Below are 26075 nucleotides of genomic sequence, written 5' to 3'. Positions count from 1 at the left end.
TATACAGCGACTGGATGATGCAGATTATAAAAAAAAAAAAAAAAAAGGAGATGAAGCCACTTAGGCTGTTTCTTTATCGGCGGCGGTGAAGGGGTTAATAACAGGGGAGGGGTGCGTTCATACAAAGGAATCTAAAGACAGTGACAGTCGCCATGGAAACCAGGGAGGCAATTTCTAAAATCATTAGAAGAAACAAGGATGAGGAAAGAGGGGGGGGGGGGGTAGAGAGAGAAATAAACAGAGGGACTGACAGAGAGGAAGAAAATAGGAGCTCAGAAGGGGGTTGTATTACAGACCAAGAAAAAGCAAAGAAAAAAAAAAATGAAGACAATGGGATGTGAGGCCTGAATAAAAGAGGAGACAAAGACACGGCTTCTCAGTGATTCCTTTTAATAAATGTGAAAGGAAAAAAAAATATCCTGATTCTAAAAACCCCCCATAAAATAACAATCCAAAGAAAAAAAAAAAAACAAGAAGACCCCCAACGAAAACAGGGAGGAACAGAAATCGATAATGATAATACACGCATCAAAATGGCTTCCCTCAGCCTTCGGTAGCCCAGGAATATCCAGGCCCAGGCTGTTTGTACAGGGGAGAGGGGGCTGTGTGTGGAGATAGGCGCATACGCTCACTTATCTCTATATATATATACAAGTACACACCACAACACACGCTTAATGCATTGTAGCACACAGGCTTTGGGTTTGTCTAGGCCCAAATCCATAATGCAGAGTTCAGTATACAGGTTGTTAAAACGTGAGGTAATAGCTACCGTTGGCCATAGCAACCAAATTTCCTCCCTAAAACAAAGGGATTTATGAAAACAGGGAGCCATTGCCTAGCTATGGCAACCAGACACCTTGCTTCTGTGGAGACGGTTGCTATAGACAACAGTGCCACTTTCAGTCTCCATAAAACAGCCACAATAAAATATGACAATATGAGTGTAATATATAAAATTTGGAGCAAAAATGGAGGTTTCCATTGCTACCAGTTTCTAGTTTTTCCTAGGAAACAAAACCTGACTGTAGGTTGGCACCTTGGGTGCAAAAAACAAACAAAAAACAAATGCATTAAAAAAGCATATGCCTTTTTGAACGCATGCCTGACTCCCATCATGCACTTGTGAAACATGGACATGTGACACCAAAAACGCATTTTTGAAACCCTTTCTATTCCATTCAATAGGGAGCTGTGTTTTTGATCAGTTTTAAAAATTGCACCAAAGATGCAGTAGGCTTGACTTTTCAAAATGCATTGCACCTGCACCGCAGTGGTGTGAAGAGATCTATAAAAAACAAAAAGGATGCATTTTCATGTCTTTTTTTACAAGTAAACGGACTTGTAATAAACGGACGAGCGGAGCGGACGCGTGAAAGGACCATTAGCATGAAAACTTATGTCTCTGCATCTGCGCGTCAATTTCCCTCAGTTTTTCTGCACGTATGGTGTGAATGACACCTTAAATACAGTTGTTACAAGAATAACAAGTGCAAACCTATGTGATATTTATCTATGTGAACTGAAAAATTTGGAGGAAAAAAAATTCTTGTAGGGTAAAACACCAATTTTAACATTGGTTTTGCTGCACTGATGTACATTTTCAATACACAAAAATAGAGAACTTGCACTAAAATTTTACATTAAATGTGTTATAATGAAGCTGTGTACTTTTTTTTTTTGCTCCTTTTTGTGGGAAGCGCAGTCGAAAAATGTATGAAAACATAAATTCAAGTCTTTTTATAAATTAAAATTGCAATATATTTCAGATTTGTGCTATTCCAGGTAAACCACTAAAAACATTTGAATTTCACCTGCCAAATACTTTGCAATTCTGCTCATCCGGTCTAGCGATTTACACAGCCAAGACGATCATTCAGTTATTTCCTGATTAACTTGTATTACTTCATGATCACCTCCCTGCCAACTAGGCAGAGCTAATTATGCAGATTTATCATCCTATTGTTGGTCAAGGAAATAAAGCCCATTGACCTTAAATAGCCATGGTTTAAAAGGCTTGCATTTTGGCACAGAGTGCTACATATTGTTTTTTTGAATAAAAATACAAGGTTCACGCTTCCTTTTTTTTTATTTTTTAAAGGGGTCCATTTACTTTTTGTGGCTTGTTAAAGCAGCCTATTGAAATGAATGGGCAACCAGAATACACCCCAACATGCCAAAAATCACATGCATGGTGAAAATTGGGTGTGCTGCCCTAGTGTATTGCCATTCAAGATGATGTTATATTCCTTAACATGCCCTGTTTTGGGCCCCATTTTACCAGTTTCTAGCAATAAACTAACAAAATTATGGTGGAAACCAAATTAACAATGCTATTCTAAAGCGTTGTTTGATCAATTTCCATCATTTAGTCCAGTGGTCTCCAAACTGCGGCCCTTTGCTTGCTTTTATCCAGCCCTTGGGGCACTATTTCATCCACCGATACCAACAATGGGGCACAAATCCTCACAATGAACCCAACGATAGGGCACCATTCCTCCCATTGACATGAAAGAACGAGCATTGGTTATTCCCACTAACGTCAGGACCTTTTTGACTCCCAATGGACACAGTCTGGCCCCCCTAAGGTCTGAAAGACAATAAACTGGCCCACTCTTTAGAAAGTTTGGAGACCCCCAATTTAATCAATTGAAACTGGAAAGTGAGTGAAGCCATATGTATTAGATTGTTGTGTTTGATAGCTGATGACTGCTCCAAAATTGCAAAGCATATGGCCAGAGATGGCGTGCTCATTCACATAGAATGAGAAATCTTCCCATCCATAGCCATCCTCAAGATGCCATAACAAGTCCCTTTATTAGATATGGCCCTGCAGGACATTATTCAGTATAAAGGTGCAATGAGCATAATAAAGTAACCATGGCAGCCAAATCAGAGTCCATCTTGTGCTGTGCTAGCGTGGAAAAAGCAAATTCTGATTGGTTGGCTTATTGTACTCTGCATTTTATTCCCTGCACTTTTTGTCAGATAAGTCTATAGGTAGTTTGTCATTTGGTTGAACTGGATTATCAAGCAAATTTAACATGGATGCACACAGACCACAAACAGTAACCTATACATAGGTGAATCTGTTAACAATAGAACGTGTATTTATGTTTTAGTGAATCTCAGCTTTCGAAGAGCCTCAAAAGACCCGACTATGAGTTGTAGGTAAATAGCCACTTTATCTACCTGTGCTATGTAGGATTCAGAACTACATAGACTTTCTTTGACTATCCTCATCTCGCTAGGCAACAACCAGCATCATTTGCAAGAATCAGGTAGTGTATCGGAAACAAATAGGACTGTTCTGAACCTATGAAGAGTATTTCGCATCAGCTGAAGGTCCCCCAGCACGTGGGATCATTGATGCAAATTTTAGTGTATGGCGTGATCCAGTAGGGGAGAAGATATAATAAGTCATGTGACATCCACAGCTATACCTATGGACAGTAGAATGTATATCTAGCCATTAGTGAACCTCAGCTAAGTGGTAATAAACAGATCGTTATTACCCGATAAAAAACCTCAGCGCCACTTTTTTGTGCACCAGATGTACCTAAGCTCCCCTTGTGGATGGGGTGCTCCCAGGGGAGTAACATTTTACAAAAAGGTCTACAGCATTAGGCACAGCCCATATATTCCAGGCAAGTTTTTTGGGTGTGCCAGAGTGCAAACCAAACTGTGTGCCGAATTGTTAGTCTTATCACACTATATCCAACTTAGAATTGGAGGTACCCACCAGGAATGGGTGACAAATGTTCCCTATTAAACCGCACATGTAGCAGGTCTAAAGCAGGGATCTTCAAACTACGGCCCTCCAGTTGTTCAGGAACTACAATTCCCATCATGGGGTGTATAGTTTGGTCGTAGTTTGGGCCGTAGTTTGAGGATCCCTGGTCTAAAGAAAGAGGTTCTGTCATCTAGTTTTACATATGTAGTGTTTCTAAAATTATACCAGCTTATTCAAGCAAAGGCCTAAAAGCAAAATAATATTACTAATCTGGGGAGACACTGAAAGGGGTTGAACCACCCAATGTGTCCTTGGAAGATTCAAGGCTTATATCCCAAAACAGCAACAAGAGGGAGATCCACAATAAGCAGGTAGCTCGCGCTCGTAACTTGTAGAAATTTTCCAGCCAGGGTCTACAAATATCTGTCAATGATTGACCACCCAAATGTAAAATAAAAAAGAAGAAGTGTTGAGTAGACAACCTCAAATACAACATTTCTGTAGTACGCTCTAGACAATGGATGTAGTCAGATGTGTATAAGGAGAACATTAATAAAAAATATACAAGCATTCTTCAACCATTCATTCACACAATTTTTCTCACTTATGTAATAATGTATCAATCAACAAGGATATCCGCACACATTGACCCCCTCTCCAGTTCTGTAACTTTATCTCCAACAGCATTATGAAAAATAAAGCCCCCACCCAACCCTGTCATAAACACAAAGTTCCTAGTATCAACTGTATTTGTAACCCAGCATCCCAAAAAAAAAGAAAATAATAAAGGGGGATAGGGACAGAGGCTCGGGGGAGACAAAAATTCTCACACACCTTACTGCCACCCCCCGTGCAGAAGTGAAAGATATATATATAATTTTATTTTCCCTTCGGAGGTAGTCAAACTTGCGAACGTGTGAACATAAAGAAAACTCAGAAAAAAAAAAAAAAGAAAAAAGTCTTCTCTATTGGTTATGTGAGCCGCTATGAGGTAATAACGCTGTTCTTTGATTGGCAGAGCCTCAAAGGATTTTGGGTAGACTCTGGAGGGAAGGAGCGAGGAGATTTAAAGTCTGTCTTTCTTCCTCTGTGTTGCTTTTCTCTGTTATTTTTACTCCAGTATCCATTCCACTTTCTTGCTTCTCCACACCCCTTCTCCTTCCCTCAATCTCAAATGTCATCCTTTTTGCCTCTCAGGATCGCCACCTTATGTAACCTGTTTTATTTTTATTCAATAATCCACTCTTAATTTCTCCTCCGTCGGCGACTCCTCTCTCCCGTTTACTCTGTATTTGGGTTTCATGTTCAACTTTATGTTCTCAAACTGATGTTTGTGTTAATCTTTGTCACCGTCACCCTGGTACAGTGGATGATGTGATACATTCATAATACTCCACTTGACAGTAGAAGTGGAGGACGTTTTTGGAAAACAGGTTGGGAAACCTTTGAATTTCCCCTTTTCTTCTGGATACCTGCAAATGTCCTTTTCTAGAGTGACCATCTTAAGTTACTCCGAATTGTCAGGTTTCTTTTAGAACAGCCAAAAGGATGTGTAGTTACTCTTTGGGTACAAGTGCCAAGACAAGGGTTTTTTTTTTTAGGTTGTCTCTCCTGTATCGGCACTCCATTTACAGAATGTAATCGCTTAAGGTTTTAAAGTCATTGTTGTCTTGGATCAGTTTCATAGTATTGAGGCTCACGTGAAGAGAGAGGTAAGAGGAAGCATGGGTTTAACCAGAAGTGAAGGGGGAAAATCCCAACACTTTCTTGTCCTATGCTGACCCAAGATCAGTTCAAGGAGAGACCGAGCTTGCCGGAGGGGTGAGAGAGGAGAAACCCAGAGAGGAGGAGAGTGCTCAGTTAGAGGTGTCAGAATGTACACTGCCTGGTCCTTCTGTTGGTGAAGTGACAGAAGAGGGAGTCACAGCCTCTTGCCATCCTCCGTTGGCCTAAAACCAAAAAGAGAGACATTTGTTGAAGACAAAATAAGATTGCAAGTTGACATGGTACAAGTAAATAATGCACTGGATCTTTAATCTTGAAGGTCTTGAATGCATGTTTATAGCTCATTAGGCATATGTGTCATTAATGTGACAGCTTCCAGCACAGGGCTTGTGGTTGCTAGAATTGATTGGACCAATGATTTTTACCCCAGGCCCATTCATTAGCTGGCTAGAGACTCCCTGGTCAACAACTGAAAGTTAATAAAGAGGCTGGGGTGCTGGTGCCATCATTGTCCAAATATGGCACCAAATTTATCGAATTTCACCCCATCCACTTGTTTACTTTCTACTCTTAGCTGGGGAATCTCCTGGCTGGTGGCTGAATGGGGAAGAGTCATCTATTACTAGGATTCTGTTGGCTGCCCTTCTGGAGGTGTCCTAGCTAGCAAGAAGCTGAACTTAGGACTATGGTCCTGTATTTATGGTGTGTCTGGTATACAATAACTTCGGTATGGTATCACTCTAGCCTCAGTGCCATCTATTTCATGAAAAATTAATGTACTTGTCCCCAACAAGTACATGAATCTGTCACCCACACTGACATTTGTTGTTTTTTCGATAAGCAAGGGTATTCTAATTAGTGTCTACAACACGCTTTATGAATTCCCCAGTATATCTTTTAAGAGGAACTCCAGGAACTAAATATTAATTTAAAATATATATTAACCTTTCCTGTCAAATGTTTTTGCAATACTTTGTAACCAGTTCTACAATTAAGACAGACAGCACTTCTAGGCTCTGGGCATCCCCTTCCTCCTGCAGACTAAACAAAAGGTAAGCAATTTGGATGGTTCCCGGAACTGTGGGAAAAACCAGTCGTCTGTATGCAATTTCAACACGCAAAAAAAGTGCATGCTCAGAAGCTTTGAACTTCATTTTTATCGGCTCGTCAGTGTTGTACGTCACTGCGTTTTTGACTGTCGGGATTTGGTGTGACCGTGTGTACGCAAGACAAGCTTGAGCGGAATCCCGTCAGGAAAACCATCGTTTTTTTTCCCGACTGGAAAAGTGGTCGTGTGTATGGGGCATTAGGGTTTACTACAAAAGAGAAATCGTTTTTTTAATCTATTTGGGTTCTTACCCGGATCTCCCGAGGGCTGTATATCTGATTTGCTGATAAACTGTCATTGTAACCAGGACCCATCGTGTGACGCAAGGACTCCACCTTTGAGGAAATAAACATTACAAGATTAAGACGATTTGAAAGAAGACACACCGGAGCAAGTATACAGAAGGAGGGAACAGGAAAAATAATATAGGATGTGAAGAAAATTTGATAAAGTTGTGATGAAGAAGTACACCTGAATGACAAATAGGGAAGAATCTATCGAACAACAGAGGAAAGGTTAGCAGAAGATATATAGAGCAAGAAAGGAAAAAAGTAAGAAATAAAAAAAAAATAGTGGAGGGGACCTAAAACTGACCTGTGAAGGGGGATAAGCATCCCCGTTTAAGCCCTGCATCGCCATGAACATGTCATTAGATCCAGACAGGTTGAATGAGCCACCAGAACCTGAGAGAAGAACAAGATAGAGGAGAATATAGAGGATTGAGGAAGCAAAGTGAAAAGTTGGAGAGTAGAATATATCAGATAGTTTAGAGGAAGGCAGAATAAAGTGTCAGAAGGTTGGAGATTTGGGATGGAGAATTTGAGGTTTTAGAAGGCAGAAGGGTGAGGAGATATTGACATGGAAACAATAGATGTAAGTATTGTGGATTTTGAGTTGAGGGGACAGCGATGGAAAGTTAAAAGTTAGTAGATTGCAGGGGAAAAAAGAAACAAATGTGAGAGAGCAGAGGAGATGGACAAATGTCCAAGGGTTAATGAGAGATAACCATGAAATAAAAGTCAGAAGGTGGAGAAAATGAAGAAAGTGGGGCAACAACATGTAGACAGGACAGGATGAATCAAGAGACGAAGAAGAGATAAATTGAGTGGATTCAGAAGACAGAAGGATGGAATAAATGAGTAGGTGTTAATTGGAAATAAAAATAAAATAAAAAGAAATGCGGAGATAGAATTTATGGAACAAGGCAGTGAGTGTTGAGAAGATAAGAATTGTTTAAAGCCGCATGAGAAATGATGGTTGATGAGATGGTAAGCATATGTTAGCCAGGTTAAGGATAAATAGAGAAACATTTAGGGGATTAAAAAGACAAAGAGAAGGAATCAAGAGTTAGCGAGTTGAGTTGGAATCAACAATTGATGTTGAGGAAAAATAAGAGTTGAGGAGACAGGGAAGGAGTCAAGAGTGAGATTTTACAAGACAGAGAGAAGACACAAAGAGTCACAGGGTTAAGGTGCCAAAGAGAAGGAGAATAAGGAATACAAATGTCAGGGATGCAGAAAGCAAAGAATTGAGAAGGAAGAAAGAACAGTAAGTTAGATGGGACTGCAGCCTAATGTTACGGGTAAGTTAACTAGCCGCCCAGGTGCAGGGTGGTTTTCTATGGAAGGTGTTTACTTCTACAAGTGGCAGCTCTATAAGACAATATTCATAGAACAAGTCCCCTTTATTGCTCCAGAAGGAGGAAGTGAACCTACCTGCAGAGGTTGGGGTGGTAGGAGAGTTGGCTCCGCTGTGACCTCCCTGGGATGCGCTGACTGCGGTCTTCACTGCATAAATATTTGCTTCCTCTTGGAATTTTCCAATGTTTTTCTTGTACCGAATTCTTTTATTCCCAAACCAATTGGACACCTGTGTGGACAGACGTAAATCAAAACTCACCCAAAAATAATTGTTCACATTTAACCAGTCAAGATCAAGCATATAATACATCAGAGTGGTATGTATCTGTAAACAGTGTTTCTGAACACAACACCTTGTTTACCTCTACTACATGGATATTTTGCCTGTGCCAAGAACCTGAAAATCCTCTCCCATGCTTACTTACAAAGGAGCAGGGGATGGGGGATTTTCAGGAAAGAGGACTCAATCCTCTTTCCTGAAAATCCCACATCCACTGCTTCTATGTAGGAGGTGCATTCCAAGAGAAGTTGTACAAGTTGTATAAAAGACAAAACTTATTTTATTTGCTTTAATAGAATGGAGAAGGGTTAGCGCTTCTGTCAAGTTTTTTATCTTTATCCTGTCTGTGTCTATGGAGGGGACAAGAAAAGCAATGGCTAATGTAAAACTGTAGAGTTGTCGTCAGAGAAAAGGTAAGAAGAAACTTTCCAATGGGGACAAATGATCTGGTGTCTAAGACTGTAATTTCCCTCATTTTCTTCTTTACTCGATGTGTCTTTGGGGGAGGAAGTGAAGGGCAAAGACAGCAAAATGTAACCCTACTCTATACAAAAACTTAAAATACATAAATATTCTTTGCTTATACAATGAAGGTTTAATGTTCCTGAAAGAGATTCTTAGGAGGACAGAGTTTTAGGTATAATCAATATCAATTCTCTTCCATAGTGACAAATTCTATCCCAGATGTTCATCGTTATCAGACTTTCAGCATTTGGAAGTTTAAAAACAGGAACGGTAGAGAGAAGCTTATGGGGAGGGCATTATCCTGTATATGTCCTCGTACTGTGTATAGAACTTTTTTACCCATAAGGTACCCTTGAAAAAAAGATTCTTGGCAATGTGGAAGTCCTCAGTAGTTCAACTGGCTGCCACCAAGAATAAACTCTCATAGATTATGAACCACGAGAAACTGGCCACCATCTTACTAGATAAACTTTATAAATTTGAGAAGATAAGGGACCCTTGGCTTTGATATCTGCAACGCACATATGGATATAGAGATGGTGGTGGGGCATAGAGGCCCGGTTCTGGAAGGACTACCCGTAGAGGCACGCTCACCCTATTCCCATCACTTTTGTTGTCCCTCTTCTTTTCCTCTCTAACCTTACTCAACTATGGTTGATTAGGTACTCTAATATGACATGAAATCAGGGCTGTAGTTTCCTATCGATTAAACATTCTGATTCATATTGCAGTGGTTTAATTCGGCAATGTCCTACTGTGTTATCGACAGGAATCCAGATTATGCTCCATGCTGAGGTATCAAACAAATGTGCCAACAAGGGGATTCAGGGTCCTGTACTGTGTATTAATTGTGTATTGTATTTTGCACACAAATATCTTCATCATTTGCTACCGTGCCTTATCCAGGCCTCTGTTTTATTTGATTGATTGTAACTCTCTATGTTCTCCTAAAACAAAATCAACTATTGGTAAAGATTAAAAAGTTCAGGTCTTAGGGAGGACCATCAAACTTTCTGATCTACAGACCACGATACATTACTTTGACTGGTGAGTTGTAGATATAAGTAAAGGCATAAATAATAAAACCTATAGCAAACACTAATCTTGCTCTGGTTTTTAACAGAACACCGACAGTAAACTGGTGCTCACTGATAGCCTGATGGGGATTCTAAAGCCACATTTGGGCATATAGGAATCTGCCTCAACAGTGGCAAGGGGCCCCAAGCTAGACAATACACAAATTTGGCTTGGACTCCATGTTCTTTCACAACGGTCCATTTAAACTCTTAACTATCTGCTAGTATACATATTTAGACCCAATTGGCCAATAACCATGGTACTTGAATTTTACCTGTGACACAGTGATGCCGCATTTCTTTGCAAGCTCCTCTTTAGCCTCTTCGCTAGGGTAAGGGTTACTTAGGTGTGAATAAAAGTATTCATTCAACACTTCTGTTGCCTGTTTACTGAAGTTTCTTCGCTTTCGCCTACAATAAAAGTAGATATGTACATATTTAGAGCATAACAATAAACTTTCTACTAAAAGAGCTCAAGAAAACAAAATATGGTTGGTTTGGTAAAACAAGTAAAGCATTTTCTTTACAGAAGATGTAAATCCTAACCGAATGACATTTAAATTGGCAAACCCACAGTGTATTATAAACGGATGCTTTTTAACAATAGAATACTTTTTTCCCCATCCTTTTCTGCATTTCTCTGATATTCTTATCTCCTTCAGCCTAGTTGCCTCAATTTCCTGCCCACATGCACTCCAGCAATGGCTGCATGATATTTCTCAGGGTGGATTTCCTGATGGTGACTAGAGTGGACTAGGCCTGCATGTCGTAAATGAAATGGCCAAATGTAGTAGGCTATAGGCCTCCCATCCAACATCTCTTCCTCAGCTATGTGAAAACTGATCTACAGCAGATTTAGTCATCTAAATTGACAGCTTTTCTTCATGGGTGTCTGACATGCATGCACTAGTGTACAACTGCATCTTATATAGGAGCATTTCCATATCCAAAAGGATATTTGTGGGTATCCAAAGCCAACAGTTACAGAGAAGCCAATTAGCTAACATATTGGGTCGTAATGAATTCATATGCGGGTATCTTTGGACCAGGGGTCTCTAAACCTAAGCAAAGGGCCAGTTTACTGTTCTTCAGATATTGGGGGCAGTCTGTCAGTGTGAGTAGAAAATTTACCGGTGTCAATTGGAGTAAACAATGCCCCATCATTGGTATTAGTGGGAGGAATAGTGCTCCATCGTTGGTATCAGGGGAAGGAATAATGCCTGGTCATTGGTGTCAGTGGGAGGGGTAGTGCCCCAAGGGCCAGATATAAGCAGGCAAAGGGCTGCAGTTTGGAGACCACTGCTTTAGACCACCACTGTATGTCTTCTATAAGCTCTTTGGTATTTACCGTGCATCCAAAAACCTTGACCGAAGGATCATAACGGCTTCACACGTGCTTTGCTTAAGCTGCATCTGGATCGAACTGAACTTTCGGTGAATGATCCCCACCATCCTTTCAATCTCCTTTGGGGAGATGGGTCGGGTTCGGCTCTGTTCCCTCAGCAAGTTCATGACGTGTGTGGTAAATTCGTTGCATGCCTGAGTCCAAAATTAGAAAGGTAGGGGGTAGAAACAGGTGGTAGAAACAGAAAACAACAAAAAGGATGTTGGAAAATAATTCAAAGATGGAGGATGAGTTGACATGGGTTTATAAAATGATGCCGTCTACAGATCTCTTATTTTGTCTCACCTGTTCATACTTCTCCAGCTCTGCATGATAAATCTGTCGGATTTGGGACAGCTTGTTCCTGTAGTCCGAGTGTTCTATGGAGTTATCTGGCGAGACACCGCCAGAGGCTGCAGCGGCCGCGGCTGCTGCAGCCGATCCTCCACCCTTCTCTGGGCCCGCCACACCTTCCGCAAGCAGCATGTTGTCCAAACGCATCAACTGAGGGTCCACAGGTTCCTCCTCCTGAGAGTTTCGAATACTAAGCCCTGGAGAAGAAGAGACTTGATTTAAATTTGGTAAAAAGCTAGAAAGATGTACTGAAATATATGGACAATATTTACTAAGATTCATTAAATCACCATAAAACGTTAAGCTAGGAGTGGACAACTTTTTGTAGAATTCAGAATCCTTTCAGTCTAATCTAAAAGCCAACAGACCAGGTTAAATTTTCCCATTCAGATAAAGAATAACCCTCCACCCTTTTATACTTCTCATTCTCAGTCTCCCACGCTGCTCTGTTCCTCTTTTGTAGCTGGGAATACAAGCCAAGCCTAAGCTTCTTATCAGAGCCATATCAGGTGGTATCATAGCTTGCACATGGTTAATGACTTCCTCCTCTCCCTATGTTGGGTGGATGCAGTGTGGTGCGGTGGTAGTAAACACAAAGAGGCCCAAGTGCAGTAACCTATGTACTGAAGAACTTGCAAACAGTACAACAACCCGTGGGGAGCTCACCTGGCAGGGAACTTACAGTCAATGCAGCGGAGAGCAGCAGTAATAGGCCCACTGAAGACAGTGCTTGCTAAGGGGGGTGTAATGCGGCCTGGCTGGTCTGACCCAAAGGAAACTTGCTGAAGAGCAGCCCTGAGCTGTCTCAACTCCTCCGGGAACCTGTCCCTGACAGACTAGCATGCTCCCGCTACACTAGCCACTTAGCAAATGTGCCAAAACCTAGGGACAGGGACTTCAAAAAGACTCTGTCACCCAGGATGGCCGCCTGGGTCACCTGGATGCAGCGTAGCCAACGGGAACACTGCTCACTGCTCCAGGAAACTGAGGGAGCCATAGAGAAACCAAGTTTCCATAGACTTCCCCCTCCAGCTGCAGTACCGCTCCATACGAGCACCACCTACAGTGGAGAAAATAAACTGCACCTGCCTACACCTATGCTTGGGCTCAACCTTGGAAGCATTTAGGAAACACTCCATTAGGGCAATGGGGGCAAAGACCAGCCCATGGTGGGTTGTTCTTTCAAGAAAACCCGTCACCTTGCCCTATCTGGGGAAAAAGGGGAAAGGACAGAATTTTCCTAAATGGGACTAAAGGAAACCATAAAATATTTTAATTGGGCAACATTCTCTGAAAGTAATTTTTGATGTGATTTGTTAAGTTCATTAAAGTTTTCATCCCGTACTGTATTTTGATTACTGCATTACATGCAGATATGTATATGATTAATCTACTGGTCACATGTACATCAGGGATGTAGCTCTTGGCTGCTAAGGCCTGTAGCATGGTGGGGGTAGAAGGTATCTAAGCTCAAAGCCAGCAGATCTTTTCATGGTAGGGTTGCAAGAGAAGTTTATTATTTTGCTCTTCAGCATACAGAACTTTGAAAATCTCAGAAACATCAATAAACGTTACAGATTCAATGTAATTACAGCCAATCACAGTCCAAATTTGTTTCAGAGAATGTGAGAATTGGTTTTTACGTCAACAGAGGGGTACCGTGGACCTTGCCTAGTAAGTTGCGTCACGTCCTATGTACGATATCGGATTGATAGAAAGAAGATGAACTTTAGTAGCACCACAACTATATAACTTAAAATTCACATATTTTATTAACCATAGTATATAAAAAAAAACAAAAAAACAAAAAACAAACAAGGTTATAGATGCATGCTTGTTTGCATAATATACCAATAAAAGCCAATAACCCTGATGGGAGTAAAGCCCCTCAGTTGGAATAATGGTAAATACTCTGTGGCCTACACACACACACACACTAACTAGGGTGCCCACATTTCCAAACTTCCATTCAGAGACACACCCCCTCTCTCACCTTCCCCAAAAGAAGATAAGGGGGGACAGGGGGAAATGTAGTCTCGGGGTTGATGGAAAATTTGGCGGTGGGTTATTTGTCAGGTGAAAATGGCACTTGCCACCAGATGCAGTGCCGCTTGCCACCAGATGCAGTGCCGCTTGCCACCCATAGCCTGCCACCAGATGCAGTGCTGCTGTCACTCTCTCTGCATGAGCCACGTGCGTAGAAAAAAAAAAAAAGGAGTGGAGTCACTATCTGGAGAGTGAAGATCACACCAGTCCCTGCTGCTTGCCGCTGGGTGCCGGAGCAGGTGCCGAGGTGGGTGGGGATAACAGTGCTGTACTAGACGCAGGTCTCGCTCCTGGTCTCACTGTCTGAGAGTAAATTGTCACTGGTTGCAAGATGCCAGGCAGCGCCGGCCCTAGCAACCAGTTCCGGAAATGTAGTTATTAGTTAGTAGGGGGTGGCTGTGTCCTCTATTTCATTCCGGGACATTGTAATGTCCCAGAATGAAGGTGCCCGGGACTCGGGACAGACATGTCAATTGTGGGACAGTCCCGGGCAATCCAGGACACGTGGACACCCTAACACACATACACACACACACACACACAGAGGTTGTGGCAGCAACATTCAGCGGCAATAAGAGTCCAGTTCAGGGTGCTGCTCAACATGTTTTGCGACAAACGCGCTTCTTTAGGCGCCTATTAAAAGGTCTGGTATATGCATATAACGAAAAACTAAGGCAGGTGGAGAGTAGTGGTAGAGGTAAAACCATACCCTAGGTACCATACAGATGGACATAGGCGCACATATGGAATCCAACCAATGGCTCCTGGTAGTGGGCCTGAGAAACAGGTTCAATCATAGCGGATAGGGTGGATAGGTTCCTGAAAGGTAGAATCCAGGGTTTCAACACCACTTAGGAATTATAAAACAATGTATAGCGGTAATAACTGAAGTATGCCCACCCTGCTCGCATTCAGTTACTGTCCACTATGGGGTCAGAAAGAAGTAGGGACTAGATGTCTGTTAGTATTGGGGCACTACTAGGAAATCCTAGGGCCAGCTAGCGTGGTTACAGCCCGGGTACTCCTATCAGGGTTATTAGTTGTACCAGCTTTTATTGTTTTTTTTATGTACTATGGTTAATAAAATATGTGAATTTGAACAGTTATGGTGTCATCTTCCATCTCCTTTTTGCCAATACAATATCGTTAATCAACAACTGTACTTTGCAAAGGAATATCATTGTGATGGATGAGTTGGGTAGGCCATCACTCTACATAGTGGTTCGTAAATTTGGCTGATCACACAGATTACATTTTAAACAGTTTGACACCTTTAATAGAAGATTATAAAGAAATGTAAAAATTAGGAACATTTCGAAGGACTTGATAACTTTCGAATTTTAGAGAGACGGCAAGTAATCATGCTGGTTGACTGGCAGTAAAAAGATCTATCAAAAGGGCCACATGGCTTTCTCAATGAGTCCAGGAACATAGACCAACTTTTGCGACTAACTAAAGTCCAAAGAAGGGGATCTATATCATGATAGCATGGTATGCCCAAAAGGTCACACAACACACCATCAATAAGAGGTACGTTAGCCTATGGGCCAATACACTGTTCCAATGTTTTCTAGTAGCTGGTAAGACTAAGGTTGCTCATACGAATCCCAATATTTGCAAGCGATGCAGAGCAATTGAACCCAGAATTAGGTCATCCAAACCAGCATTCTGCTTTGTAGGTAGGGTTGCCACATCATCCCGTTAAACCCGAACACATATTAATTACACAGGTTCTGGGGCTGATTAAGGTGGTAATTAAACTCACTTGGTGCCTTATCTGCATTTAATTAGCCACAGAACCTGTGAAATTCAAAGGTGTTCGGGTTTAAAGGGATGAGGTGGCAACCCTAATGCTTAGCCATGTTTGATCCTGCAAGACATGCTGGGATTTCAGGTTCACCAGGAATTAGCGTCTTTATCTTCCCAAGCCAAAATTCCAATGCATCCAAGGAATTTCATAGAAAGGTTTGTTTTTGTTCAACAGCCATGCATAGGCCCTAGAAGACATCTTGCTGCCTCCCATTCAGCTCACCTGAATCATTCCCTGTGGATAATGAGTAGCATTATCCTGCTAATCTTTGCATTATCCAGATAAGTTTCACACATTATCCCAGCACAGTGTTTCCTGGCTAACCAGCCCTTCCCCCCTCCCAGCCAATCCCCTCTCTCAGACAAGCGAGAGGCTCCCAGCCACCGTCGCTGTGGAGACGACCTATCGACGACCTTTTCTCCCGCCACAGCAACAGCAGAGGAAACATGGCTGCCATAGCAACCGGGGAGGGAGGGAGAGGGGGGGCATAAGACAGGCTGGAGAAAAATTGGGAGAAGGAGGGAAGGAGTGATGAGGCGAAGGAGGAGAGGGAGGAGAGGGGGAGGCTCCATCGCAGGTAGAGCTAAATGTCCTGTAAAGTAGATGTATATCTAGGAAACGCAAGAATTTATGAATGGTAGCTTGAGTTTCGTCATGTCCCTTCCTTGTGTCATACAATTTTCTGGCTGTGATTCTTTATTTGGACTATTGGTCACATTTTCAGGACAAGCTTTCGAGGCAATGCTGCTTGGACCAAGAAGAAGGGGGTACACCGAGAAAGCTTGTCCTGAAAATATAACGGTTAGCACAAATTAAAGTGACAAACAGAAATCAACAGTGTTGTTCTTAGTGCACCAATATGGTCACAACGACCTTAAAGTGGACCTTCACCCACAAATAGCACTTCCTCTATTCTTCGCGCTTCCTCAGTTGGAAATATTTGTTAACATGAAATACTTTATGTTTGCATGGATACACTTCCGAAATCCTCACCTAGCAGAGAATGATGTGTCCACCCTACCGCTTCCTCCTGGGATATTTACGTCATGTCCCAGGAGGCAGTATTTTGGTGTTTCAGCAAGCTTACACATGGATAAGCACAGAGAATACAAACAAACACAAACACACACACAAACACACACACAAACACACACACAAACACACACACAAACACACACACACAAACACACACACACAAACACACACACAAACACACACACAAACACACACACAAACACACAAACACACACACACACACACACACACACACACACAAACACACACACACCATGCATGTGCAAATCACTGCAGTTCTCTTGCTGGTCTATAGGTATTGCTGGAGAATCGCAGTGTGCTGCACATGTGTGGGGGAAGATTGCACATGTGCAGGCATGCTGCAGGTCTCTGCCAGGTCCCATAAGGCCCGATAGGGACCCATGACATGCCTAGACATGTGTAGGATTTTGTTTCAAGATGGCTGTACAGGAGCAGAGCAATGAAGAACATTTTCGCCTGGAAAGAGGACAACGCTGTACGCCATGAACTGTAAGTATGGTTCTTCAAGTTTCTTTTGGGTGGAAGCTCCACCCAAAAGAGTGCCCCCCCTTTACCTAATAGCACTTGACTGCTGAGGCGCAATGCTCCCAGGTACCCCTTACTACAAACTTATGTACATAAACCTTCCCCCTTGACCCTTCATCCCAATAAATAAACACTCTTACAACCGTTAAGTTGGAAAGGGCAAGGCCACAGCTTTATTAAAGCAACATAACAAATTCAACCATTTATGACCAGTGCCAGTCACAGTTGTACTGTGAGCACAATTCCAGAAGGGGAAGGGGCCTGTCCTTACCATAAGTGCTGGACAGGCCGCCTATTTCCGGTGTCCATAAAGGGGCATGGCCCACTACGGCCATTTTCTGCTGGCAAGGTCACGAAAACCGCAGCAAGCTGTGACGTACCATAACAAAAAAGGGGCGGGAGGGTGGGCAGCTCTTCCCAGCGCGCTTCCAAAAGACCCAGAATTCCCTTTGGCGGTCCCTTTTATCTGAGCTCAGGCCCAACCCAACCCCCCAAGTAGCCAATCCTACCATGACCACCGCCTTGTCCAGTACCTGGCCATGCCCCCATCAGTCAAGGCTCTCTTTCCCTAGGGGGGCTCAAGAGGCCTTCATTATTTTGGAGGGGGAAGTTGGTACCTGGTTTTGACAGGTACCCACTGCCACTTCTGCTCAGATCGCCAATGCAGTCCTCCTTCTCCCCCTCCCTCCCTGCAGTCTTCTAGGACATGTCACAGGTCCCAGACGACTGCGGTCTCATTCACAATGCGCAGCTCGCACATATGCAGTGGGCATCCAACTGTAAAGCTGCATGCTGTCACAGCCGGGTGCCCATAGGTGAAATGCTGGCGCCATGGTGAGAAGATTAAGGGAAGGAACGGCTGGGGTGAGGACATCGCTGGATCCCGGGACAGGTGAGCGTCTGTTTATTAAAAGTCAGCAGCTACACTTTTTGTAGCTGCAAGTTTTAATAAAGCACAAAAATGACTGGAGCTCCGCTTTAAATATAGGAACAATTATCAAGGACTAGAAATAACATTTTTAGCTAGGCAGGGTGAAGTTCCTTTTTAAGCATTTGTCATCCTGAATGTGCTGTACCCTGGCTTCACAATTGCATGTCTAATGGTAATCTGGCACTGTACAAAAAAAGTAGAACTATGGGCTCTTTTTTTTGTACATGAACACAGCGTCTCCCCGCAGGGATGTAGTGCCAAGGGAGGGGGCAAGCACGCCGACTAACCCCCAGCCAGAACGGCTCGGATGATGGGGGCAAGCTTACTGAGGAGGAACAGGAAGTGAGAAATTCAGACAAAGAAAAAAAACATTTAGAAGGGAAATCGAAGGAAAGGTAAGTGAACCAACAATGCACTAGCTTAACTGCTTGCCGACCAGCCGCCGCAGTTATATGGCGGCAGGTCGGCCCCCCTGCGCGAGAGCCCGTAGCTATATGTCCGCTCTCACGCAGGCCACTAGGGGCGCGTGCGCACCGCCGGAGGCGTGGACGCCCCAGCGCTCCCCCAAGTCCCGTGCGCGTGCCCGGTGTGCACAGCTCCCATTCCTGTCAGGGAGAGAAATGCTGATCTTCTGTTCATACAATGTATGAACATTAGATCAGTAATTTCCCCTAGTGAGGCCACCCCCCCTACAGTTAGAACACACCCAGGGAACATACTTAACCCCTTCCCCACCCCTAGTGTTAACCCCTTCACTGCCAGTGGCATTTTTATAGTAATCAATGCATTTTTATAGCACTGATCGCTATAAAAAATGCCAATGGTCCCAAAAATGTGTAAAAAGTGTCCGAAGTGTCCGCCATAATGTCACAGTACCGAAAAAAAAAAAAAACGCTGATCGCCGCCATTACTAGTAAAAAAAATAATAATAAAAATGCCATAAAAATACCCCCTATTTTGTTAATGCTATAACTTTTGCGCAAACCAATCAATAAACGCTTATTGAGATTTTTTTTATGAAAAATAGGTAGAATATGTATCGGCCTAAACTGAGGAAATTTTTTTTTTTTATATATATATATTTTTGGGGATATTTATTATAGCAAAAAGTCAAAAATTATTATTTTTTTTCAAAATTGTAGCTCTATTTTTGTTTTTTAGCGCAAATACTAAAAAATGCAGAGGTGATCAAATACCACCAAAAGAAAGCTCTATTTGTGGGGAAAAAAGGACGCCAATTTTGTTTGGGAGCCACGTCGCACGACTGCGCAATTGTCAGTTAAAGCGACGCAGTGCCGAATCGCAAAAAGTGCTCTGGTCTTTGACCAGCAATATGGTCCGGGGGGTTAAAGGAACCTATTTAGAAAATAAAAAATGAACTTTTACAACCCCTTTAATCCAACCACCAAATGACAGTTCAAAAGGAAGTTGTCCAATATTTAAACAATCAGTTCATTATGGTTCTTGCACAAGAGTAGTAAGATCGAATCCGTCTGTCCATTTTTCAGGCAGATCTGAAGCTCACTGTAAGACTATGGGTAGGCATGTATGTTTTACATCTGACTGTCTCCATGTCCGACTAGGTCCAAAAAAACAACAACCCATTAATAGTTGTGTCCTTTTCCATTTTTCCAGTCCTAAACATGATGCATTAGATGTAAAAGATGTAAACGAATGCACCTCTATTTACATCAGCCTGCCCATAGACCTGAACTGGGCCAATTTGCCTCCAGGCACAAGCTGGAGGAAAAAAAACTTAATGGACAGAGATGTCACAAAAGTGACCGCAGGGGATCTATTCATGGAAGATGGCCATCTAAAAAGGGTTGTTTAAAGTGCATCTAAAGTCAAAAAAACTTTTAATTCGTTTTGGATAGAGTGGTGTGAGACTAGCAATGCTTTCATGCTTTTATAGCGATGTGCCCCTGCTGGGGAGATTCACCCTCCCCATTTGTCATGGCGACTATTGTCACATGAGCTTAAAGCCTACATTTAGAATTCTCACAGAAACAAGGGGGGAAAAAAAAAAAAAAAAAAGAGAGGAAATGTTCTGATGGGGACAAGTACTGCAGCGACAACTGTAAAATATCCCTCACATTGGACAAAATTCTTCTTGGTTCCTGCTGCTTTTCTCGGATGGGAAGTGAAGAGAAATCTTCCAAATGGGACACAAAATGCCCCCAAAATAGATTACCTGCCAAGAGTTTCAACACTCTCCTACCAAAAACTAGAAAAAATGTTTTGGTGTTAAAGCGGATCTCCACCCTAAAGTGAAGTCGCGCTAATCGGCACCCTCCCCCCTCCGGTGTCACATTTGATACCTTTCAGGGGGGAGGGGGGTGCAGATACCTGTCTACAGACAGGTATTTGCACCCACTTCCGGCCACACGACACGGGCAAAAGACGGGTTATTTCCTGACATCCCGTCCGTCCCCCGTTGTATGCTGGGAACACTCGGCTCCCAGCACACAGCGGGAGCCAATCGGCGGGCGCAGCGCGACTCACGCATGCGCCGTAGGGAACCGGGCAGTGAAGCCGGAGCGCTTCACTTCCTGGTTCCATCACCGTGGATGGAGGGGGGAGCAGCAGGGTGACGAGCGATCGCTCGTCCTCTGCTGCGGACGGCGCTGGACTCCAGGACAGGCAAGTGTCCTAATATTAAAAGTCAGCAGCTGCAGTATTTGTAACTGCTGGCTTTTAATATTTTTTTTTGAGCGCACATCCGCTTTAAGATATATGCCAAAATAAAGCAACAAAAACTTATTAACCAAGTGTTATTTTCCCTGAATAATTTTACCTACAAAATAGAAGTTTTGCAGCATAGTGGAAGGATCCTGAGATCTATAAAGAATGTTTTAACATCACTCTAGGATAAGGTGACCAGATTTTTTTAAATAAAATCCGAGGACATTTTTTTTTACCAGTAATGGCGGCAATCAGCAACTCTCTGCCCATCGCCACCGCCGCCCGCCTCAAAGCCTGTCAAGTCTTACCCTCCGGGCCCCTGGCTACTACTGGGTGGGGAGCGCAGGAAGAACACTCCACCAGGGAAGGCCAGGAGATAAGCAGGCAGGCGGCTGGCGGGGCCTTGAGCCAAGGCAGAAGAACATGCGAGCGGAGCAGAATGGGCATGCACCCGAAACTGAAGAAATATTCCCTCCGCTCCGACCAGCACATGATCATCAGAAAGGGTCACAGATCATGGGAAAAAATACACCCCCCTAAGCTAGTAGGAGCTGCGGAGCGAGGGTAATTCTGCACCGACTGTCTTTGAAATTGCCCCAGCCCCTGTTCAAATCCAATCCGGAGACAGACCTGGTCCGGGGACAGTGTCCTCAATCTGGAGACTGTCCCCAGAAACCAGGGATGTCTGGTCACCCTACTCTAGGAGAGAGCAATGACGTGGAGGTCAACAGAAGGAACTAGCAAGAGCAGCAGGGGACCCAGGAGTTCGACACTCCCAAAAGTGTGGGTTTCCCAGCGAACTTTGAGGGATTGGTTTTTGCAACCAAATCAGCACTGAGCAGTGTGTATGATAAGAAATACAGAACCCACCATCGATGACCTCCTATTTATGCTGGTAATAGGTTCCATTTTTACTGGCCAGGTGGGAACCTAAAACTAACAATTATGCAGATCGGGGAAGTCAAAATTCCTCATCTACCTACTTTTGTTCTATGGACATGAAATTGCTGCGCACACAGACTGGATCTCTCATCTCATGGTTGCCTATTACCTTTACCATGTAGCAGCAGGATGAGAGACTGATCACTGCAATATACCCAAGTACTTTTTACCAACTGGAAACAAAATTACACTTGAAACTAAATAATTTATTTTTTAAATAAAATAAAAATGTGAATGCCTTTAGACAAACAGTTCTCAGACTTCTAACCCCCAAGGAACCCTTGGGGTCTCGGCAAACTCTTGCCAAACCAGTAATCAAGGGTCAATGGGAAAAATGCTGCTTACATTTGTGGCCAGTGGGAACAATGCCCCCCCAAAATTGAACAGTGGAGGCAGGGGCAGACAGACAACTGATGGGGCCCCAGGGCAATAGAAGATTATGGGGCCCCTGGGCTTACAGATGGCCACCACGCCAGGAGGCAGTGCAGAGGCGGGGCAGCTAAAATCTTGTGATTTTCACATCAAAAGCATGTCGGTTTCGGACATATCAGGTACAGATGTAAAAAAAAAACAGATTTTTACATACTGTCCCTGGTTTTACTGAGTCTGGCAACCCTGATGGGGCCCCCTAGTGGCATGGGGCCCTCAGGCAGTGCCCGAGTGACTCAATGGTCAGTCCGCCCCTGAGTGGAGGTCAGAATGCACCCCTTACAGACAACTAAAATTATTACTAGTAAGAGGTCAGTCAACCACAAATCAAGGAACCTCTGAAGGAACACCAGGGTTCCACAGAACCCTGGTTGAGAAATGAGAATGGCTGATTTAGACCCTTGGTGGGCCACATGACTCAGAATGTGGTCCAAGCCAACAATCAGGATGCAGGGTTTTAGCTCTCGAACCAGCATTAGGTGGGTCCAGCCCTAAGCCTAGAAAGCTCCCAGGCTCCTGCTCCATAAGAGTAAAGTGCGGGTGCGTTACCCACTACTGTAACAATGAGTTATGCCGCGTACACACGATCGGTTAAACCGATGAGAATGGTCTGATGGACCGTTTTCATCGGTCAAAACCGATCGTGTGTGGGCACCATCGGTTATTTAACCATCGGTTTAAAAAAAGCCAACTTAATTTAAATTTAACCGATGGATTCCTAACCGATAGAACAAAACCGATCGTTAGTAGGCACGACCATCGGTTAAAAATCCACGCATGTTCAGAATCAAGTCGACGCATGCATGGAAGCATTGAACTTCGTTTTTTTCAGCACGTCGTTGTGTTTTACGTCATCGCGTTCTGACACGATCGTTTTTTTAACCAATGGTGTGTAGTCGCGACGGACCACCAGTCAGCTTTATCGGTTAACCGATGAAAACGGTCCATCGGTCCGTTCTCATCGGATGGACTGATCGTGTGTACGCGGCATTAGGCTGTCACTCAAAATGAATGACTCCGCAACACACGCATAGCATAGGTTACTATGCCTTGCAGCAATGCACGCTAGGACGTACATTTTACCACACTTGAGGGCAACACAAATTTATTAAAACAAAACTATAATGTGGCCCCCCTGGACATGTCAGGGGGGTCACACTTGAGGCCCCCCTATATTCACCAACTTGACAACCACTGCCTTTAGACTCAAATCTCTCTAGACACAATGTATGAAACAACTCAAGTCACAAAGGGGTTAAACAACCCTGCATGGTGTAGCTCTTAAGCAAACGAACTATGAAAGGCCAGAGCATTCAGGAGGAATAAAGAGGTTCATGTTTATTAATCAGGGCTACGGACGGTAGACCCTTCCCGAACGCCTGTCTGACAGCTGCCGTGCGGGCCCACAATTAGACATTACACGGCAGCTGTCAGGGGTCTGAACACTGCATCTGTAGTGAAGTAGGTGCTATTTACACAAGCGCGTTATCCCTTCATTACAATATGAACAGGCCGGACTCTCCGAGATAGAGCAGCGACTATTTGGAGTTTATTTTTATATCAGAGTGCCTGGAGACAGAATCATTCTCATTTCCCATAGCAATCAGACTTCATTTTTAGAATGCACTACATATTAGACTAAATTGCAGCATGGGACTGGTTTTCTATGGACCACAAGAGCATATCACAAACTATAAAGGCCCAAAAGCCAGTGACATTGAATGTATTCACAGTATCATAAACTGTGCGTTATTGTTCCCCTTAAACCAGGCAACATGGCTAAATACACTGTTGAAATAAAATATATTTAAATGATCTTCCCAGTCAAAACTCCACCAGCCTCGTCACCTAGGACCCCCTGCCGGTTCCTAGATCTTCCTGATCTCCAGTGCAATTAAGGGTTACAGTCATTACAATAATAGTCATTTCTGCTGTGGGCATCATTTTAAAATGCTCTTCTTTGCTAGTAGTAACAAGTATCTCTACATTGTGAATATATGTATATCAGAAGGTACATCCTCAAGGATTGGATTTGCAAACATTTGTACATAAAAAAAAAGTGCATGCTTGCAAATTAGGCGCTTACCCGGCTGCCGCTACTGCCAAGGGCCCTTACTCGGCCGCCGCTACTGCCAAGGGCCCTTACTCGGCCGCCGCTACTGCCAAGGGCCCTTACTCGGCCGCCGCTACGGCCAAGGGCCCTTACTCGGCCGCCGCTACGGCCAAGGGCCCTTACTCGGCTGCCGCTACGGCCAAGGGCCCTTACCCGGCTGCCGCTACGGCCAAGGGCCCTTACCCAGCTGCCGCTACGGCCAAGGGCCCTTACCCAGCTGCCGTTACTGCCAAGGGCCCTTACCCAGCTGCCGTTACTGCCAAGGGGCCCTACCCGGCTGCCGCTACTGCCAAGGGCCCTTACTGGTGAGGGTGCTTACTGTCCCTGATTTCAAAGGACTGTCCTTGATTTGGAGCAATGTCCCTCTGTCCCGCTTTCCTCATTTGTCCCTCATTTTGGTCTGATCTATATAGCTGTATATAAAATGCACTTTTTTATCAAAAAGTGTTTTCCAGCACTAAACCTTTCATCTGATTTCTAAATTTCTGCATTTGTAAATTCCGAAAGCCAATATAAAGGACTAGTAGTGGTAAAAAAAAAAAGCACTCGTGGGTTTAACCAATCTTGTTTTTTTTGTACAATTCTCCTTTAAGGGGGCGTGGCAAGGGGTGTGTCCTATGTCTGCATACTTTTGCTGATAGGTGTCCCTCATTCTCATGTCAAAAAGTTGGGAGGTGTGCTGTACATGGCTGCAGGTCCTTTGAATGTAATAGCTTTGCTATAGACAATGAATATATTGAAGGTCTTAAATATCACTGGGGCCGGTGTTCGATCGAATAGTGCCCTCCGACAAAAAGTGCCCGCGCATGCGCAGTATGGAAGGGCACTCCAGCTGATGTGACGTCACCATAGCGCATGCGCACATCGTAGGAGGCATTTTTCAACAAGAGAAAGCATTTCACGGGCATAATTGAAAGCTATACAAACAGCGGAGGGAGACCGTATTTGTCAGACTGTGCCTCGCTGTTGCGGGGGGGTTGGGGTGGGTTGTGTTGCAGGCGGGTTTTGTCTTTGTTGCAAGCCGCCGTTTGACACAGGCAAAACCCGCGGGTCAACACACCAAACCCGCCCTGCAACACAGACAAATACCTACCTTGAGCACAGTGTAAACCCGCCCCGCAAAAGCGAGCCACAATCTGACAAATACGGTGCCCCTCCGCTGTTTGCATGGCTTTCAATTCTGCTTGTGAAATGCTATCTTCTGTCGAAAAATGGCTCCTACGATGTGCACATGCGCTATGGTGACGTCACACCAGCTGAAAAAGTGTAAAATGATGGTGCCAAGTACCTGTAATAAAAAATATATATTCAAATTTCACCCTGCTAAACACACCCATGCGTTGTGGTGTCTGTGTGTGAGGTTATGTGTTTTATCTTAAAAATACGGAATGGACACATAAAAAGATAAATTATAAAAGACAAACAGGGAAAAATAACTCTCCGTTAACCAATTGGGTTTTCTCCACAAATAGTTCTCACAACAGAGTTACACAGTAAGAGGAGATACAGTAAAACCTTGGTTTGAGAGTAACTTGGTTTGAGAGCGTTTTTAAATGTTTTAATAAATTTTGCCTTGATATACAAGCGATGTCTTGATATAAGAGTAGCGTCATGTCACAACTGGGTATAAAAGAGAAGAGAGGAGACTCTAAGTGTAGCAATATGGTTACATTTAATGAAGGTACAACATTTAGCAACATATTGCTACACTGATGCCGCGTACACACGATCAGTCCATCCGATGAGAACGGACCGATGGACCGTTTTCATCGG

The 26075-nt window shown here is 43.5% G+C and overlaps 1 protein-coding gene across 3 annotated transcripts in view; it reads right to left on the bottom strand.

Moving 5' to 3' along the window:
- Nucleotides 1–373: 373 nt before the first annotated feature.
- Nucleotides 374–26075, bottom strand: part of PBX2 (PBX homeobox 2) — a 77407-nt gene continuing 51705 nt past the window's right edge. Inside the window, exons 3-9 of one of the 3 annotated variants that reach the window (XM_040323038.1) lie at nucleotides 11718–11962; nucleotides 11376–11572; nucleotides 10303–10438; nucleotides 8282–8435; nucleotides 7161–7249; nucleotides 6818–6901; nucleotides 374–5682 (exon numbers count right to left, since the gene is read on the bottom strand). In XM_040323038.1, the coding sequence (XP_040178972.1) occupies nucleotides 5590–5682; nucleotides 6818–6901; nucleotides 7161–7249; nucleotides 8282–8435; nucleotides 10303–10438; nucleotides 11376–11572; nucleotides 11718–11962 (998 nt within the window). In that variant the 3' untranslated portion in view covers nucleotides 374–5589. The remainder of the gene's footprint in view (nucleotides 5683–6817; nucleotides 6902–7160; nucleotides 7250–8281; nucleotides 8436–10302; nucleotides 10439–11375; nucleotides 11573–11717; nucleotides 11963–26075) is intronic. The other 2 variants (XM_040323039.1, XM_040323040.1) reach the window with 2 other exon arrangements.

This window comes from Rana temporaria, chromosome 9, assembly GCF_905171775.1.
Source record: "Rana temporaria chromosome 9, aRanTem1.1, whole genome shotgun sequence".
Taxonomy (NCBI): Eukaryota; Metazoa; Chordata; class Amphibia; order Anura; family Ranidae; genus Rana; species Rana temporaria.
Note: the sequence above shows the minus strand (reverse complement) of the source record. Positions and strands in the feature narration are given on the sequence as shown.